Below are 18,841 nucleotides of genomic sequence, written 5' to 3' on the forward strand. Positions count from 1 at the left end.
CTTGCTGTCTCAAAAACAACAACAACAAAATATTATGTTTTATCTCACTCTAATCAGAGTGGCAATTATTAGCAAAGTGATAAATAAAATAATAATGAATATTGATGAGGCTATGGACAAAGGGAACCTTATTTACTGCAGGTGGGAATGTAAACTACTCCAACCACTATGGAAACTGGTATGGAAGTTCACCAAAACATTTGAAATCTACCACATGCACTGACTATATCATTCCTAGGTATTTACCTAAAATTCTCCAAGTCAACACATTACAGAGATACTTGTATGGTAATGTTTATTGCAGCATCATTCCCAATAGCTGAGTTATAGACAAACATAGATGTCCAACAGCAGAGGACTGGGTAAAGAAAATGTGGCATAGATACATAGTCAATTTTTTTTCAGGCATAAAGAGGAAAAATGTTATGTCATTTGCAATAAAATGGATATAGCTGGACATGACCATATAAGTGAATTAAGCCAGTCCCCAATATGTAGTTCAGATATTTTATATAGAAAAATAAAAGCATGTATGTATATATGGCGTGAAAATAGAAGCAAAACCATCTAGGAGAGTAACGGGGTCTAGTGGGAGGGGAGGAGTGAAGAAATGGAAGGGAGGGAGAATGCACTCGGTACAACAATGTGCAATATAGACTTGGGTGAAAATGTCCTTATGTAACGCAGTACCATGTACAATGAATATACACAATGAAAATATTTTAAACAGAAATAAATTGTTAATCTTTAAAAAAAGAAAAAAAAATCTATGTTATCATTTTCAATGCCATATTCTGAAGATCTCTGAAGTGCTTTTAAGATGACCTGTCTATCTAAAATATATTTCTGCTTGACCTTGAGAACAGACCTAATATGACTACAGGTTTGATTGTAATGACTAACTACTAACCTGCATTTCTTTATTATCCTAAATAGTTGGCAATAACTTTTAAGGACTGAAAACTGCACTGCATTGTGAAATGAACTATATAGGAATGATACATTGGACAAGACTAGAAATATATATAGAAGTATTTTCTAACAAAATCAGTCTCAAATTTGTATCAATATACATAATTTATATACAATATACAAAAATCCAATCCAATGTCTAATATTTAAAACTAGTAGTTCCATTCTAAAAGTAGATTCAAAAATCTAACTTTCTATATTACCATATCTATATCCTCTCTTTTTTCTTTTCAGAGTAGATTCAATAATCTACCCTTTCATCTACCTTTTCTATATCCCTTTCAACATATGAAAGTCTGTAAATGGAATCCACCATAAATATAACTAAAAGAAAAAATACCCACATGATCATCTCATTAAATGCTGAAAAGGCCTTTGACAAAATTCAACATCCCTTCACGATAAAAGTCTTGGAGTGATCAGAGATACAAGAAACATACCTAAACGAAATAAAGGCAACATACAGCAAGCCTACAGCCAACATCAAACTAAATGAAGAGAAACTCAAAGGGATTCTACTAAAACCAGAAATAACACAAGGCTGCTCACTCTCTCTATATCTATCAACATTGGACTTGAAGTTCTAGCTAGAGCAATAAGACAACAAAAGGCGAACAAGGTGGTACAAATTGGAAAGGAATAAGTCAAACATACACTGTTTTCAGATGATATGATAGCATACATAAGTGACCCCAGAAATTCCACCAGGGAACTCCTTCAGCTGATAAACACTTTCAGAAATGTGGCAGGATACAAGATTAACACACTCAAAAAAACCAGTAGCCCTCCTATATAAAAATGATAAATGGGCTTAGAATAAAATCAGAGAAACATCCACCTTTACAATAGCCAAAGACAACAAAAATTCATTGGGGCAACCTATCTGATAAGAACTTTAAGTTTAAAAAAAAGAAATTGAAGAAGATATCAGAAAATAGAAAGCTCTCATATGCTCTTGGATAGGTAGAATCAACATAGTAAAAATAACGATCTTACCAAAGTCAATCTTCAGATTCAATTTAATCCCCATCAAAATCCCAACAAAAGTCTTCACAGACCTTCTAAGAACAATTTTCAACTTCATATGAAAACCAAAACCCAGGATAGCCAAAACAATCCTGTACAATGAAGGAATGTCTTGCAATATCATCCCTGACCTCATGGACCCCTATAAAGCTATATTTAAAAACAACTTGGTATTGGCATAAAAATAGACACATAGATCAATGGAATTGAATCAAAGAACATGACTTTAATCTAAAGACATATGAACACCTGATTTTTGACAAAGAAGCTAAAATTATACAATGAAAAAAAGAAAGCGTTTTTGACAAATGGTGCTGGCATTCACACATGCTAGAATGCAAATTGATCCATTATCTGTGCCCATGCACAAAACTCAAGTCCAAATGGATCAAACACCTGAACATAAATCCAGTTACACTGAACCTGATAGAAGAGAATTAGCACAGACACTGAGAGCAACAACTAATACATGGGAACTCCTGCAACTGAGAAGCTTCTGTAAGGCATAGAACAGGGTCAACAGGACACAATGACAGCCTACAAAATGGGAAAATATCTTCACCAACCCACATCTGACAGAGGGATGATCTCCAAAATATATAAAGAACTCAAGAAACTAGACATCAAATTATGAAATAATCCAACTTAAAAAATGTGGTACAGATCTAAACAGAATTCACAACAGAAGAATATTAAATGGCCAAAAGACATTTAAGGAATTGCTTAAAATCCTTAGCCAAGAGGGAAATGCAAATCAAATGACACTAAGATACCATCTCACTAACAACCTCATAGCTTGATGAGCTCTACTGACACTGGGGGAATCTTCATAACTAACTATGTAACTTTTTTTGAGCCCACCAATCTCTAAAATTCTGAGGATCTTCCCTGGGTGAATATTCACTTCAGAGGTCTCATCCCTACTACTCCCCTTTATCCTGACCTCATTTCTAAGCATCCTTTCTTTCTCAAATTATTGATTATTAATCTTAAGGAGGGGAAAATCCAACCCTGGACAGTGCATGCGAAGTGAGCTTTCAACTTCACTTAGATAAACTTTCTAATGAAGCAGAGGCCTAGATTTCTGGCTTTGCACGGAGGATCTAACTAAAGGCTTCCATTGTGAATCCAGAGGCTCCTGAAAATGGCACCTTGGTTTCAAGTCACTTTTGGGTGAGGTATGTAACAGGGATGAAATAGCTATACCAAGTGACATCAGCACATGGACATTCTACTGTATCCTGGAGAGCCCTGGCATTCCATGTGATGTCACCAGTGTGTGGCAACGCCAACTGTCATTGGGGTATTTATGCAGTGTCTTGTGTTTCACCTACAGACATGCTGTCTAGACTGAACAGGATTCTTGGGAGACAGGATGGAGAGCACAGGGAGACCAAAGGGAGGCAGAAGGAAGATGGCCTTCAGTCTCCATGTCACACATCAAGAAATACATGGTCCTGGGAAAAGCGCAGTGAGTCCTGGGAAAGGGATGGGGGGCATCATGAAGGAGGAAGGCTTGAGCTGCTCCTTCCAGGAGTGGGGCTAAGCAAGTGAGAGTTTCTGAGAAGCAATGGGCCTATTTGAGTCCTCAGAGTTCTTCAAGAGCAGAACAAAGTTGAGGATTTTCAAGGTTAGTTTGGCAGAGAGCCAGGAATATTCATGGCTGCAGCTGCTCTGTTGAGGGCCCTCTGCTTTCACTCTGAGTGGGAAGGAAGCACATGGGGACTAAAGAGGTTTTAGTACCAGCCCAGCAATGCACACACACTGGATGTCTTTTGGTGTGTGTCACTAATAACAGAGAGAGTAATGTCCCCTGGCCAGAGCTAGAGGCTCTCACATTTTAAATAACAACCACTAGCAGGGCAGGAACCACCAAGTATTGCTTCATGTCAGTGATCGCTAAGGTTTCTGAGTTCCTGCCCTCTCACTAGCCAGTCATCTTCCCTCTACCTTGAGTGTAGGACTGGGATATCACTCTTCCTGTAAGTATTTGTCCTTGGTGTCAGAGGGCTCACCTGTGCATGCCCAGTTCATATGTATTTTCAGTCACACCTTTCAATGGTTGATGACATCTTTGCTAACATCATGATGGATGGAATGTATTCTCCTGAAGCTTTTGGCAAAAGCTTCATCTTTACCTATGTGACTTATCATTGCTCTGACAGGACCCACATAATCCTCCACCATCCTCATACATTGTAACTGCCCTGTGGATCTTCTCTGATGTGCTTATTCACCTCGTGGAACTGATCTACCTTCCCCATTATACTGAGATAATTTCTTAGCATCTTTTATTTCTCATCTTGTTAGAGATCATCAGGAAGAGAAGAGCCATTCCTGGGCACAGTTTGGAAAATGAGTCTTGCCCTCCATACATGATGAACTATTGAATTAGAATAAACTAGATTCTAATGAAACAGAGAGATCTCTGGATTGGAAGGAGAAGGTGCTAAAGGCCTTCCCCTGTGTTTCAGGGAAGACTCCTGGACAGGGCAGCTTGGCCTTTGGTGAATTGGGGAAGAGTTTGTTATAAGATAGGAGAACACTGTTGGCAGTGACCCTAACAGTCCCTTCTCTGGAAATTCTATTGTATCCTGGAGAGCCCTTGGCATCTTTTGTGAAATCACCAGTGTTGTGGCAATGCCGAATGCCCTTGAGGAATTCATTAAGTGCGTATAGGGTTCACCAATCAACATGTTGGCAAGATTGAGCATACTGACTGGAAGAGAGATCTCTGGTTTTTTAGGGAGGAGTTGAGGCCAGAACTGGACCTTCTAGTAATGGGGTTCAGTAGCTGTAATCATCTGAAGCCATGCGCCTATGCTGCTTCTCTGGGTCCCTAAAGAGCAGATCCAAAGTGGAGGTTTCTGATGGTTAGTTGGCAGAGGAACAGGAATGGTCAAGGATGCAGTGCTGTGCCAGTACCTTTTTCCAGTTCATTCTGACTGTCAAAGAATGCCAAAGGAGGCACAGAACCACTAATGAGGTATCAGGGTAGCATGTTGCTGTACTTTATTCTCAGTGGATTTTTGTAGGTTTCATGGATATCTGATATAAATACCAGAGAGCAAAACTTTCCATCCATGTACCCAGGTCTGAGACATTCAGTGTCTTTTAGTACTGCACACAGGTTATCGGGCAGGGAGGTACAAATCACCAGGGAGTCCAGGACTTTCTTGCATCATAGCAGGTATCTGGTGACAATTCCATGCCAACATGACTGGCCTTGCTTATGCCTTTCAGGGACAGTGGGGCTGCAGTAGGGCCTGAGGCATATATCTATCCTCAGAGATTGGAGACAGACACATCGCTTATGGACCCCAGTTTAAGGATATCTGCTCTGAATTTTGGGCCTTCGTTGGGTTCCATGCATTTCCTCTCCCTCAGGCCTCCTCTTGGGACTCCACATGATCTCTCTTGGCCCTATGCCATTCATCTGTACAAATTCACTGTGTTTATGTACCTACAGGGACTACTAGGATGGCATCATCCACACCTGTCTTCCTCACTGAGCAGGAGCAGCAGCTGAACCAGGTGGATAAACTGACCTTTCAGCTACAGATGATGACCAATGAGAGGAATGAACTGCTGGAACTCCTGGCCCTTTATAACAACAATGAGTTGAACATCAGGTATTCATCATGCCCTTTTCTCTGGTAACTGTCTTGATCCTACTGTGTCCTGAGTACATCTGAGAGGCAGAACTGAAACCTGTAGGATTGAGATTTGACACAGGCTGTTCTGATTCCTCCAAATGAGAAAGCAGAGCCTGTGGCCTGAATGACGATCTACAGATGGGCAGGAAGGTGTAAGATCACAACATGCATTTCAAGAGGCCTTGACAGACATCGGCTTTTAGGAGAGGCTTGGTGCTCTGGGTTGAGTGTTTATATTTATTTTTGCTTTTTGCTCTGGGAATAGGCTGAAAGGCCTTGTGGTCCTACTCGTCCATCTGTGTGTCTGGAAGGCTTGGAGTTCATCCCTGCTCCTCTCTGGTCTTGTTCCTTATACTCTGAGGCAATACTCCCTACCTGCATTTCTTTGACATCCTGTGTGTGGGTTCATGTGTGTGAAGTGCTCTCTAAGGGGCCCAAACATTGCAAACAAAGCAGTGGCCGGTTTGGCCCTTTTCACTTCTCTCTCTCTTGATAAACCATTAGATAAAATTCCTAAATTTAGTCCCTAAAGTCCATTCCCTTTTGTGGACACTGACTCATTCTTGAAACTAAATACCAAAGTTCAACAATCAAAATTCATTACTTGGTTACACTGGCTAACCTGTCCCATCAGAGCTCAACAATTTACCCAGCACAGACTTAAACTTTTCTACTTAAAAACCCACTGTTAAAAAAGCCTGCTGCTTGCTGTGTGCCTTCACCTGCTCAAGAGACAGGCTCCCAAGCTATGCTTGCACTGCTAGGTTAATAAATCTCCTTGTGCTGAGGATTGTGTGTCTGAGTGTGTTCTGTACTGTCTCTGAGAGGCTCACTTACAGTGTGTGTGTGTGTGTGTGTGTGTGTGTGTGTGTGTGTGTGTGTGTCCTTTCAGATCCTGAGAGTCAGAGATTGATAGTAGGTCTGAATATTCACATGTCTCAAAGATTTCTGGTGATGGAAGTGCTGAGGCCAGGGAGCCCCACATTGAACATCACTGCTCTCAGCCTTTGTGCTCATCCTGGTCCCTCATTGGAATCCCCTTGGGTGTTTATAAAGCCATTTGAATGTAGTGCCTCCCCATGGCAATACAGATCATGAGTTCTGGGTATCCTTGTAAGGAGAAAGAATCTCTGTTCTCAAGACAGTGGGAATGTCATTGCAGATTTCAGATGGACCCCCATCTGTGGCACAGACTGCTCAGACCTTCATAGCCAGCTAGTCTGCTCCCAGAGGTCTACTGAGGGAGATCATGTAGCCCTGTCTCCTTCCCTATTGACACCCAGCCTTTCCTGGCCATGGGACAGTAAGGCAAGTCTAATGCACATCAGGAGGTCCAGTATAGAATTCAGGGTGTGACATCCAGTGGGCTAGGGTAGTATAAAACAGAACCTTAATTCATGTGGTCCCTGAGGCCTGTATTCATGGGGTTGTTTGCTCCTGGGGCCATGCCCTACCACAGACTGAAATCTGAGCTGGAGATGCTGAAAACACAGCATAAGAAGGAGATGTCAGATATAAAGAAATTCCCCAAAGAGATTTGTGAGGCTTCGTACAAGTGCAAGGAGCTGAGTGAGCAGACCAACTCCTACCGGTGAGTGCCTAATTTAGATGGGACCCCTGAAATTGTTAAGGACTGCTTCTGGTAGTCCGAAGTTTTTCCAGACCTGCCTGATGCATCTGTCAGGAGGAATCTGTCCCATCCACCTCCTGCAGCCAAATGGTCCCAAAGACACACACAGAGGCTTATATTACTTACAAACTGTATGGGCAATGGCTTACATTTCTTACTAGCTAGCTCTATCATCTTAAATTAACCCATTTCTATTAATCTATGTTTGCCACATGGCTGCTGCATGGCCAGGCTGCTGGCATGTTTCTCCTTGGGTGGCAGCTGGCATCTCCTCCACCTATGACTTTCTTCTCTGACTCTCCTGGATTTTTCTGCCTGGCTCCATGCTGCCTTGTCATAGGCCAAAGCAGCTTCCTTATTAACCAATGGGAGCAACACATATTCACAGCATACAGAAGACATCCCACAGCAGCTTCTTCCCTTCTTCACCTTTGAACAAAGTTGGGCTGTGGTTCTAGCAAGCAGCCTGTCTGATAGCTCTTGGACTTGTGCCTCCTAGACTGAGTTCTCCTAAGAGTGAAAAGTCTGAGAGCCCCTCCCAACATTTTCCTGTCAGCTTCTGGAACTTCTAGACAGAAAACATGGTTTGCACCATGAATGTTTTCTGTGGCTCTGGCAGGAGCTTACAGAGCTGGTTTCTATGGAAAACATGAAATGCATTCCCATTGGGTCTTCTGCCCCACCCCACCCCCTGAGCATGGTTTCCCTCTTCCTGCTCATGTTTGCTCAATACTGTGAACAGTTAAACACCAGGGTGTGTGGTGGAGAGGTAGGGGATCTAGTTTTCAGAGTTACATGGATCCCTTTTGCTGTCAGGGTATTCAGAAATAGTTTGAATCTTTCTGGAATTTGGCTATTCTCTGGCTTTTGTCTGCACCTCAGTCATGCTGGCATGGCTAATGTGGCTTCATCCCAGGGATCTGGGGTTGGGGACATGACACCTTGCAGGAATGATGGTATTGGGAGGCAGGAGTGCAGATGGAGGTGGAGCTCATCATTTTTGCTGATATTTCAGCACCCTCTACAGTCAGCTCCTGAGTGAATGGACTCGGTGATGGAAAAAGTGAGCATGTTGAAAGAGAACCACAGAAAGCTGCAGGGGGAACAGATTTTACTACAAGAGTCCTGTGAGGAGGCCAGGAGGCTCTGTGAGGAGGCCCATGAGAAGATCTATGACCTCTGCACAAAGCAGCAGCAGGTAGGTTGAAGCAGCAGAGCCAAGCTGCCCACCTGTCTAACCATACACATACATATACACACACCCATGTAACCCTCAACTCACTTATCCAACTGACCCATCCCATCCAATAGTTCATTTCTGTGATCATTCACAAGACTTTCTGAGGAGTTAGCCTCTTGGAAGGCACTGCATGACTGCCAAGGAAACCCTACTGCTCTGCTAGAAGCTGCAGTCCATCGAGGGAGACGGGTCAATCACTTGTCACTTACTGATATGTTAGCATGGAAGGAGCGGTGTTATGATAGGAGCCACATGGGGATTAGCACAGAGATCTGATTGATTAAGTTCAAGAATCAGGATCTCATTTGCTTGCAGAGGTCATATGAGATCAGAGGCAGAAACAGTATGGAAGGAGGAACATCCCCTAGAAACGCCAAATGACTGGGTCTTGTGGACATCTTTTTGGGTGTCATATGGCATTTTACCCTCTTGTTCCCAGACTGCCATGGCATTCTCTTTACCTGGTTAACCTCTTGGTTCACAATGACAGAAACTAAGTAACAGCTTGTCAATCCTGTTTCCTGTGACTGGCATTGGCCAGTTCTCCCATCCTGGATCTTACACTCGGAAACTCACTGGATGACCAGGGATGTGGCCAGGGCTTATGACAGGCAGGGGTGAGGGTGGCAGATTTGAGATTTTAAGAGAATAATTTCTCTAACTATACCAACATAGCCTGCAGAAGCACAGCATGCTTATCCAGGCATGTTTAGTCTCAAAATGATGGAAAGCAGAACTGTGGGTCTCACTTGAAACAGCTAGTGTGAGGAGTCTAAATTCAACTGGTAATGCCATCCTCATTCAGTTGATGTCCTCCTCATTGCATTCTGTTCACTTATGATTTGAGGTGTGTGTGTGTGTGTGTGTGTGTGTGTGTGTGTGTGTGTGTGTGTGTGTGTGTGGTGTATGCATGCGTGAGGGTGCACACATTTGTTTGTTTGTTGGAAGGCCACATCAAGTGACCTCTGTTGCTTTCTCCCTTACTCCCCTTAGCCCAGGTCTCTCACTGAACCTGAAAATTTCTCTTCTGGCTAAGCTGGACAGCCACAGATCTTTGGATCTTCCGGTTCCTCACAGTAGAGCTTCCTGTCTTTTTCTGTCTCATCTCATTACTAAATGATTCATTTGGTCAGAAAAAGAACTGACTTCCTGGTTTCTCTTAATTTTTACACACTTTTATTACTTTGGAATTCATTCATTTTGTAATAAATAGCAAAAATCAAACAATGGAGCTATTTGAAAAATCAACAGAGACTTTTCTTTCACCGCATAGAGGTAACATCCCAGGATATTTCTAGTTTGTCTTACTGGCTACACAATAAGGAACCTGACATTTTGATGCTCACTCTATCATGCATATGACTGTGTCTTAGGACAGATTCCTCCTCATAGTTGTATAGAGTGCGCATTTCAGAAAAGTGCTGTAGGTGACCTAAGTAGCCTCCTAGTGACTTCCTTGGGGCTGTTTTCATATAATATGCACTGTAATCTGGTCAAAAGTTATTGGGTAATGACAATGGGTGACTTCCATTCTCTGGTCTATCACTGTCTTCTGTGGAAAAGTCTGGGCAGGTTTAGTGAGGAGTCTTTGGTGGGTCAACTTGGATCTGTCGGGAGGCTTCATGTCCAGCCCTCTTCCATGGGCACTTGGTCTTGTGTAGTCAAACTCAGTTGTGCAGAGGTTGTTACTTTTCTGTACAATCACTGAGTCTGGTGATCAAAACTTTCCTAGGAGGGGAAATAAGTTCAGGCCAGGGCAGAAGAGCCTGGATGGGTCTGAGTCTTTTAGATAGCGGGGAGGACCCACTACCTCACCCTAGAGTAGAAAAGGTGCTGCAACATTCTAGTCTTCTGCCTTGCTCTTCTGGGTACAAGAAAGGTGTGTGTGTGTGTGTGTGTGTGTGTGTGTGTGTGTGTGTGTGTGTGTGGTATGTGTCTCTGTGTGTGTGTGTTGTATGTGTGTGTCTGTGTGTTGTCTTTATGTGCATCTTTGTGTGTATGGGAATATGTGTTTGAGCCTCTATGTGTATGTTCACTCACTCACGGAGCAATGGAACATCTTTAAGAATGATGGAGACAGACTTCAATGAGAAAGTACTATGCCTAACCTGGTTAGTACCACTTTGCATCAGTCAAAGAACTGATGGAGCTTCCCATAATTCTGCATGTCCATAAAGCTAACAACAACAAAAGACAGAAAATTGATGCAAGGTAAAAGTTTTTCAGGTATTTGTAGAGGCAGAACTATTTATCTGCAAAGAAATCCTTTGGAGAAAAACAAAGTAATGGGGTCCATGAAGGTGAGAAAGAGGCTACCGAGAGGCAGGAAAGGTGCCTGAGGATTTGTGTCCTCTGTTCTGGGTGAATGGTGGCTGACCACTGATGACTTCCCTGTATCCTGTTTTATTCTTCTCCTCATTGCCTGCTGCCATTTTCCTTTCACCTTTCCCTAACCTTGGTTCAGCTAACCTTGTCCTTGGAGCTTGGCCTGGATTTTATTCTCTGAGAAATTCTGAACTGCAGAGGGTTTTGTGCCTGCATCTCAGTCCAGCAGAAGTCCCACAGCTATGCTGAGGTGTGAGAAGAGGCTGTCTCAGTGCACCCCTTAGGCTCATCACACTCTAAAGCACCCACTCCATGTTGTGTCTGCAGCACTCAGAAACTACTTTGATTCTGAACATCTTCATACGGAGTTAAAATCGGCCTGATGGAAGGTTGGCAGAAATGAGAATTACAGATATTGCCAGTAGTGTAAGATGGTGCAGCCCTTTGAGAAGCTATGTACAATTATTCAGAAAGTTGAACTTCAGACTCTAGGTGGACCATTGATTTTAGAATGGAAAGTAGGTGTCCACAAAGAAAAGGGGACAACAGGATTACAGCAGGACTCATCACAACACTCCCAACTAGAAACTATTCAGATGCCCATCACTGATGAGTGAAAACATGCAATCTGGTCCACGGAATATTGTGAACTATGAAATAATACATGCAATCATTTGGCTGAGTTAGTCAACCTTCTGTTACTCAAAGAAATCCCTGACACAATCATGTTACTTGGAGGAAAGGTTAATATAAACTCCTGATTTTAGAAGTTTTCTAGTTTTCTGAGCTCATTGCTTTGGGCCTAAGGCAACCTGTGGTTTAGAGAGCTTCTTTAGGAGAAAGATGCCCTTGAGGATACTGGGAAGCATGGTGTGAGAGCAAGGGGCTGGTCCACTGCCATCCAGTAGTCCTGTGCTGGGGAACTTACCCTTCAGTGCACAGACTGGGAACTTGCTAGGAGAGCTTGGATTACCGGTCAAAAAACCCTGGGGATCACCTTTCTGTGTACAGGTTTATAAAGTAAGTACTACACTGACTGATCTGTCCACTGAGTTCTTCTCCCAGGTCACCAGGCATGCATATGTTATACAGACACACAGGTAGGCAGAACACCCGCACATATAAAGTAAAATGAAACAAAAAAGTATCAAAACAGAGTAAAAGTACACAATCTTCTCCACATCTCTGTGTTCAGAGCATCCTCTGTATTCCTGCCTCTGGGATGGAGTATGGGTAGAGAGGGTGTGGGTTAATGAAAGGTAACTTTCTTCTCCATGCTATCCCAGATGATCTCTTCTTACAATAGTGTTATCTGGGAAACTAAACATGGATGCAATGTAGTGTGCTTGTATGTGTGCATCCATTCACATGTGTGTGTTCAAGATTGTGTAAGTGCATGCATGTGTGTGTGTGTGTGTGTGTGTGTGTGTGCTTGCATGTATGTGTATTTAAAGGGGTGCACACAACCCTCTCCTAAAAACACAATGTTCTAATGAACAGGAACATCAAAGACTTGAGGAAGATCTTCAGTCCCTGATGAAGCAGAAGGATCTGCTCATCCGGCAAAGGGACTTGGCAGCAAAGCTGCAGCATCACTTCACTGTGTCCTAGATGAGGTAGGAGCCCAGGATTCCAGAAGCAGTGGGATCTAAGTGGGTCCACTGTACCTGGATCTCTGTCCTCTTTGAGTTTCTGTCCAATTGGCAAAGCTTCCAGCCACAGCCAGGGAAAGAACACCTCAGAGTGACATTGCTGACTCAGTCAATAGGAACTTATGTCCAGGAAGCAATATGCTTTCTCCTTGGTCTTATGGAGATTGTGTCCTCTTCTTCCCTTCTGAGACCTCTAGTATTCTCTGAGTATCTCATCTATAATATTAGATCTCCTCACAAATATTCACATGGCAGCCAGAAACCTAGAGGGGATCATCAATCATGAAGGAAAGTGTGTCCTTCTGCAACTTTATTTTCCATTATGAACATTATGTTTAGTGATAAGTGTCTACCCTTTGGCAGATTTGCATACAGCAGCCCAGTGCTGATTGCAGGCTCTCTGCACTATTTATCAGTTTCTCATGAGAAGATTTACTCTGGTCATAAACAGAGTAGGAGATGACAAGTTAATCCCATGCAGGGTTGTGAGATGTAGGAATAATCAGAGATTTCTCTGCATTGCTGTGTAAGCTCCACTAGAGGGCAGGCATAGAGTTTTCCAGGAGGTTCACATTCACCTGGTATCTAATCAAGACCAGGTACATCTTCCCTGACCTGTGCCTCAGACCTTCTCATACTGATATTTCTCCAAAATGATGTCTTTGGACTGTTGGAGAAATATGCTGTTTTTTCAAATCCAGCACAGTGTGTATTTCCCAGTTCATCTTCTAGCAGATTTTAAAAGTTTAGAAAAAAATCCATCCCAGGACCTCTCTGACCCTTTTGCCTTGGGAAGCAGGGAATGAACTCAGCTGAGAGGTAATGCTCGATTGTCTAGGTGAGTAGATGTAGTGGGGTCTCAAAAGCTGACATGGCAGGTCCTCACCAGGCTTGTGCCCCAGCTGCCTTCCTCCCCTAGGTTTGAAAACCTCCAGCAGGAACTGGAGCAGACCACAGCCCAGGATGAGAGCCTCCTGCAGATGGAGCTGCTGAAGCAGAAACACTATGTCCCAGGCAAGTCAGCCACCATTGAGCCCGATCCCCAGCAGCCAGGGTGTTCATGGGGTGTGTTTCCTTCCTTAACTTTTGTTTACTAGGGATGAATAGGCCCTGATTTTTCATGCCAGTGGCACAGCAAAACTCTTTCTAAATCATATTTTCTTTACTGATTTTCCCTGACAGCACATGTTAAGAAGCCTGAGAAGGCTGGAAGAAGCCAGAGACACCTTGAAGGCATGACATTCTACACTCCAGGTTCAAGGCCTCCTCAGAAAATACCACCTCTTTTCAGCTTTGAACTCAATAGTGAGGCAAATATCAACCTACCATCAGGCGATCCAGCCACAATATCATCCACATCTGTTGGTTCACTATCCCCAGAGAAAAGTTTGTATCAGAAATGAGTCTAAGATACAGAGAACACACAACAAATTACTAAAAACCCTGACTCCATATGTGATGGGTTATCTGACAAGGAAGACTGTGTTTATGTCACACTGCCATCTAGACAGACCACACCAAAAGCACAAGAGTCTCTCTACTGCAGTGCTGAAGCTGACGCCATGTCATGGGCAAGTGTTGCTGAAGATAATTTACTACAGAGAATAGGTCAGTTCCTCACCTCATTCGCGCTTCCATAGTGAAATTACAAAGAAAACTGTAATTTCCTTAATATTTTTGTTTTATATCTTGGGATATTTATGCATTGGTTTGTGGTTTTCTTCATTTTCATTTAAGGTTTTGTTAACTTTTGTTATTACTTTTATTCTTGTCATTGTTTTAATAGTTTGCTAAGGCTATACACTGTATATAATGATACTGTTTTGAAGGCCCCATTGAGTAAAATGAATGTATTTTATGAATAAAATACAATTTCAAACTTTTTACTCTGAGACTCTTCTTTAGTCAGGCGAGGTTTCACACTCCTGTAAACCTAGAACTCACAGGCTTGGATGTATCTCAGTAAGATCCAGGAAGCTCGGGCTGCACAAGGATTTTCCATTCATGAGTCTCAGGGCTACACAGGGGGATGGCACCTTGGATGTGGATGGCATAGCCTACTCCATGGATACCAACTACATAAGAGAAAAACTAGACATATTCTATCTTTGAGGTCATATATTTTGCTACCAGTAAAATATGGTACACTGTACACACATGTTCACAAAATCATCATTTAGACCAAATTAAGGGAAACTAAAATATATTGCTCCAGGCCTCTCAGGAAATAAGAATGTTCATTAAAATTGTATAAAAGAAATCAGGAAATGAAAAGCAAAATGCCTCTAGTTTTCCTGAAATATATCATGAGTGATCACAGATCAGTAGAGATAATTTCCTGCAAGACATGTTGGGATATTTTGTGGTGTTTTCTTTATACTTAGGGGTGTTTTACCATCACATATGTGCAATTCCCATAGAGGCCAGGAGAGGGCAGAGTCCACCTGGAATTTAAGTTAAAGAGGTTTGTTAGCTGTCTGTCCTGTGAGTCTTCTGAGACAGCAATAAATGCTCTTAATGGATGAGCCATCTCCCCAGTCCCTGCATTGACTCCTGTCCTCCCAGCCATGTGTGCTGTATTAGGTGGATTGGATCACTCCCACAGACTGAAGTTTATTGAAAACTGTAGGGACAGGCATGCTAATTGTCTTAGGCTGCCACACATCCATTCAGGGCTCTCATAGGTTCAGGATCCTGCCCAAGTCTCACTGACTGTGAGAATGGAACAGATTTGCTGGATCTCTTCTATGTTGACAGCACCTATTAAGCCTGTCTGATGAAATGCAGAATTGAGAAGACCCTCCTGGGGGTGGAGGTAGGGTGAGGAATCCCTCTTGATGGTCCAGAAAAGCAATGATGGGAGGAACCTCATGACTAGAGGGAGTGGATAGAGTTTGCGTCAGGGCCACATGTGGCAGAGTGATTCTGGGCAAAACTAAAAAAGGAGAGAAGAGTTGAAGCTGCTCTTTTACTACAGCAGATCGTGATTATATCAAGAAAATTCTTCAAGATGACTGATTTACTCCGGTGAAGCTACTCTGGGATAGATCTGACTTCTGAGACTAGAGTGAGGCAGAGATTTAATGTGTAAAGGAAGTAATTCCGTGTGCCTCCAGGCTAGAACTATCACTATTAAGAGCAAAAAGTACCTACTGTCTACTGATCTTAATGTGTGCGGATGTGTGTGTGTGTGTGTGTGTGTGTGTGTGTGTGTGTGTGTGTGTGTGTGTGTGTTGCCATGTCTTGGCCCACATATGCTAAGACATCTGGTTTTTAATTCCTGACTTAAGCTTGAATCTCTCCATCTCATATAATTACTCATTTAATTAGATTACTGTGTGTTCCGTTTGAGAAATTTCAGACTTGTGTTATTTTACTTTCTTGCCCAGTGATTCTGTACAATTCATAACTGACATAATGCTGCTGTGAGGACCAAACTACTCTAAAAGTTTTATCTCTGTCTGGTGTATTGGTCAGGGTTCTATGGGGTAACAACTTATAGAATGCATTTCTATATATACAAAAGCCTATTTTTTAGAATGACTTAAAGGCTGTGGTCCAGCTATTTGAACCTTGGCTGGCTATGATGGCAAAGTTCAAGAATCCAGTAGTTGCTCAGTCCACAATGCTTGATATCTCAGTCCATTAGTAGTATAGTCTGGAATCCCAAAGAAGATGGCTCCAATGCCAGTGAAGGAGTGGACTTGCTAGCAAGGTGAGAGCAAGCAGCTAAAGAGTCAAAGCTCCCTTCCTCCATTTCTGTATATGGGCTACCAGCACAAGGCCTGGCTAAGGTTACAGATGAGGTTTTGGCTCAAAACATCTGAGTTAAAGGTGTTACTTTCCTCATTAACATCCAGATTAATGTCTTCCAACCACAAAGAGCAGGATTCTGTGTGGATCTTCTGTCTTCAAATTAAGCAAATATACCTCACAGGTGTACCCCTCCATATTGGGGTCTTAGTTAATCCAGATGTAATAAAATTGACAACTAAAAATAGCTATCACAACTTCACCCCATGTCAATGTGACACACAATTATATCTTTTTATATCATGATTAATTTCTAAATGTAAAACAATAACCAGGTCATAATAATTTGCCTAAACATGATATAATTATTCCAAATACAAAGCAAACACATTGCATATTAGACCAGCTCAAAATTATGCCTTGCATGATTTAACTAGCCCTGTACAACTACAAACACAATAAAAAGTTAGAATAAGTGGTAATGTCCCTTGAGGGACATTTTTTAGTATCTCAAATTTAAATATGATATACATCAATATTCTCCCTTCTTTTAGAATGAATGATTTTATTTATTTTTGTTTTTACATGCTAACCAAAATTTCATCTCCATCCTCTCCTGTCAACTCTCCACCCACCTCCACTCTTCCTGATCCACATCCATTCCTCCTTCTCTTTCTTCTCTTCAGAAATGTGCAGGCCTCCTACGGATATCTGTCTGCCATGTCATATCAAGTTGTGGTGGGACTAGGCATGACCTCTTCTATTAAGGCTGGATATAGCAATTCAGTAGGAGGAATGGGTCCCAAAATCAGGCAATAGAGACAAGCCCTGCTCCTACTGTTAGGAGTCTCACAAGAAGACCAAGTTATACAACTGAAAAATATATGCAGAGTGCCTAGGTCAGTCCCATGATGCTCCCTGGTTGGTGGTTCAGGCTCTGAGTCACTATAAACCTAGGTTAGTTAGTTCTGTGGCATGCTTGTGGGGCTCCTGACCCCACTAGCTCCTACAAAAATTTAATTTTTTATTCACTAATTTAAATGCATTGGTGTTTTGGTTTCATGTATGCCTGTGTGAGGGTGTCAAATCCTCTGGAAATGGAGTTACAAACAGTTGTGAGCTGCATCGATTTTTTTCATTATTTTAAAAATTGATAATTTCATATGACTAGTGTATTGAAATCTACTGATCAGAATTTAAAATAATAACATCTATCTATTTACTTATTTAGAACAGTTGAAACACTTATATACATACATATGATAGAGAATGAACACACAATACACACCACGCCATTTTCTCATTCTGTTCATATGGAGGTCAATGAACAAATTAGGAGGAGTAAGCTCTTTCCTTCCACCCAACTAGGCATCTCAGTGGCCCTTCCCTGGTACGTTTCATGATCAACTTGTGGCTTTCTGCCTTAGAGGATTTTCCTGTGGTTCTGAAAGTTAGAGAATATTTTAATATTAATGGGCTTTGGGAAAATTTGTGCTGAATTTTGTTTCAAATGAATGATACTCTTAATAAAAGCTCACCCTAGGGGTAAGAATTCTTGATGGGAAGAGGGTTGCTGTGTTTCTAGCTTGAAGAAACTCCTGGTTCAGAGTAATTTATGGGAAAAGGCAAAAGTGAAGTTACTCTGCCATGCAGGTGAGTGAGTTCACTGGAAATAACCAGTGAAAAAGCACCAAGGAAGGTTCCAGGGTGAGTTATTGAAATGCCATGTTCCTTCTTGGCATTGTGCCTTTGAGAGTCTGTCCTATGTGTCCCGTGAACTTCTCAGGTCTAAGGCTATTTGTCATTAGTGCTCTGAGACCACTGTGGACTGTTCAGGTTTCAATATTTTACCAGTTTCAGCAATCATCACATACTTCTCCCAATATAACTTTCCTACATGGATCAAAATTTGCAAGGTACTTCAGAACTTAAATAGCCTTTGTGGTTACAGCATGTTTTAGAATACTAATGTCTCAAAGACTTAGTGAAAAACATTCCACTTAGATGAAGTACCTTGTACATTTCAATCTCTAGATACTTTTAAAACAAGAATCACTGAAAAGTTGATGCAAAATGACATGCACAGAACGTGATATACTGAGATGCATCTTTAAATTTATATAAATGTTATACTTCAGTATCAAATATGAGCACAGTCATTAATTATACCCAGACTTTTGCATTATTTCATATTTGTTGGTATTCAGAATAGGCTATATCAAAACATGGGGCTTGACATAGGAAGTTCTTTGAGTGGATGAATGAATGTGAGGAAGGACTCATATCTTCCCCTGAAACTGCTCATAAAACCTAGAAAGGACTTCCTGACAATTTCCTGAAGCAGGTCAGAAGCACCACATGTCCCTCCATGGAGGAAAGGTGCAGCCTCATATCTGAAGACTGATGAAGGCACACAGAGAGGACATGATCCAAAAGCCCTCACTATTTGCCATTCATCTGCTTGACTCCTATTGCTTTCATTTTGACACGTGTTTCATTACATTCCACTTTCCATCAACTCTAGAATAAACTCTCAGGTCTACTACATGCTCTAAGAGGTACAGTGCTGGCCCAGAGCAATGGGGAA

The 18,841-nt window shown here is 42.0% G+C and overlaps 2 protein-coding genes across 12 annotated transcripts in view; one reads left to right on the forward strand and one right to left on the reverse strand.

The window, feature by feature from the left end:
* Positions 1-18,841, reverse strand: part of LOC121826150 (uncharacterized) — a 219,419-nt gene that overhangs the window by 183,881 nt on the left and 16,697 nt on the right. The window lies entirely within an intron of this gene.
* Positions 3,284-14,387, forward strand: LOC143269352 (disks large homolog 5-like). 2 transcript variants are annotated; one of them, XM_076554425.1, is made up of 7 exons: positions 3,291-3,469; positions 5,468-5,630; positions 7,114-7,245; positions 8,300-8,482; positions 12,350-12,465; positions 13,421-13,515; positions 13,684-14,387. In XM_076554425.1, exons 1-4 carry the CDS (start codon positions 3,337-3,339, stop codon positions 8,337-8,339), a joined length of 468 nt encoding a protein of 155 aa, XP_076410540.1. In that variant the 5' UTR covers positions 3,291-3,336; the 3' UTR covers positions 8,340-8,482; positions 12,350-12,465; positions 13,421-13,515; positions 13,684-14,387. The 2 variants fall into 2 exon arrangements, with proteins under 2 accessions (XP_076410539.1, XP_076410540.1); XM_076554424.1 differs by having other exon boundaries at positions 3,284-3,469; positions 12,350-13,515.

Source organism: Peromyscus maniculatus, chromosome 18 (assembly GCF_049852395.1).
Source record: "Peromyscus maniculatus bairdii isolate BWxNUB_F1_BW_parent chromosome 18, HU_Pman_BW_mat_3.1, whole genome shotgun sequence".
NCBI classification, from domain to species: domain Eukaryota; kingdom Metazoa; phylum Chordata; class Mammalia; order Rodentia; family Cricetidae; genus Peromyscus; species Peromyscus maniculatus.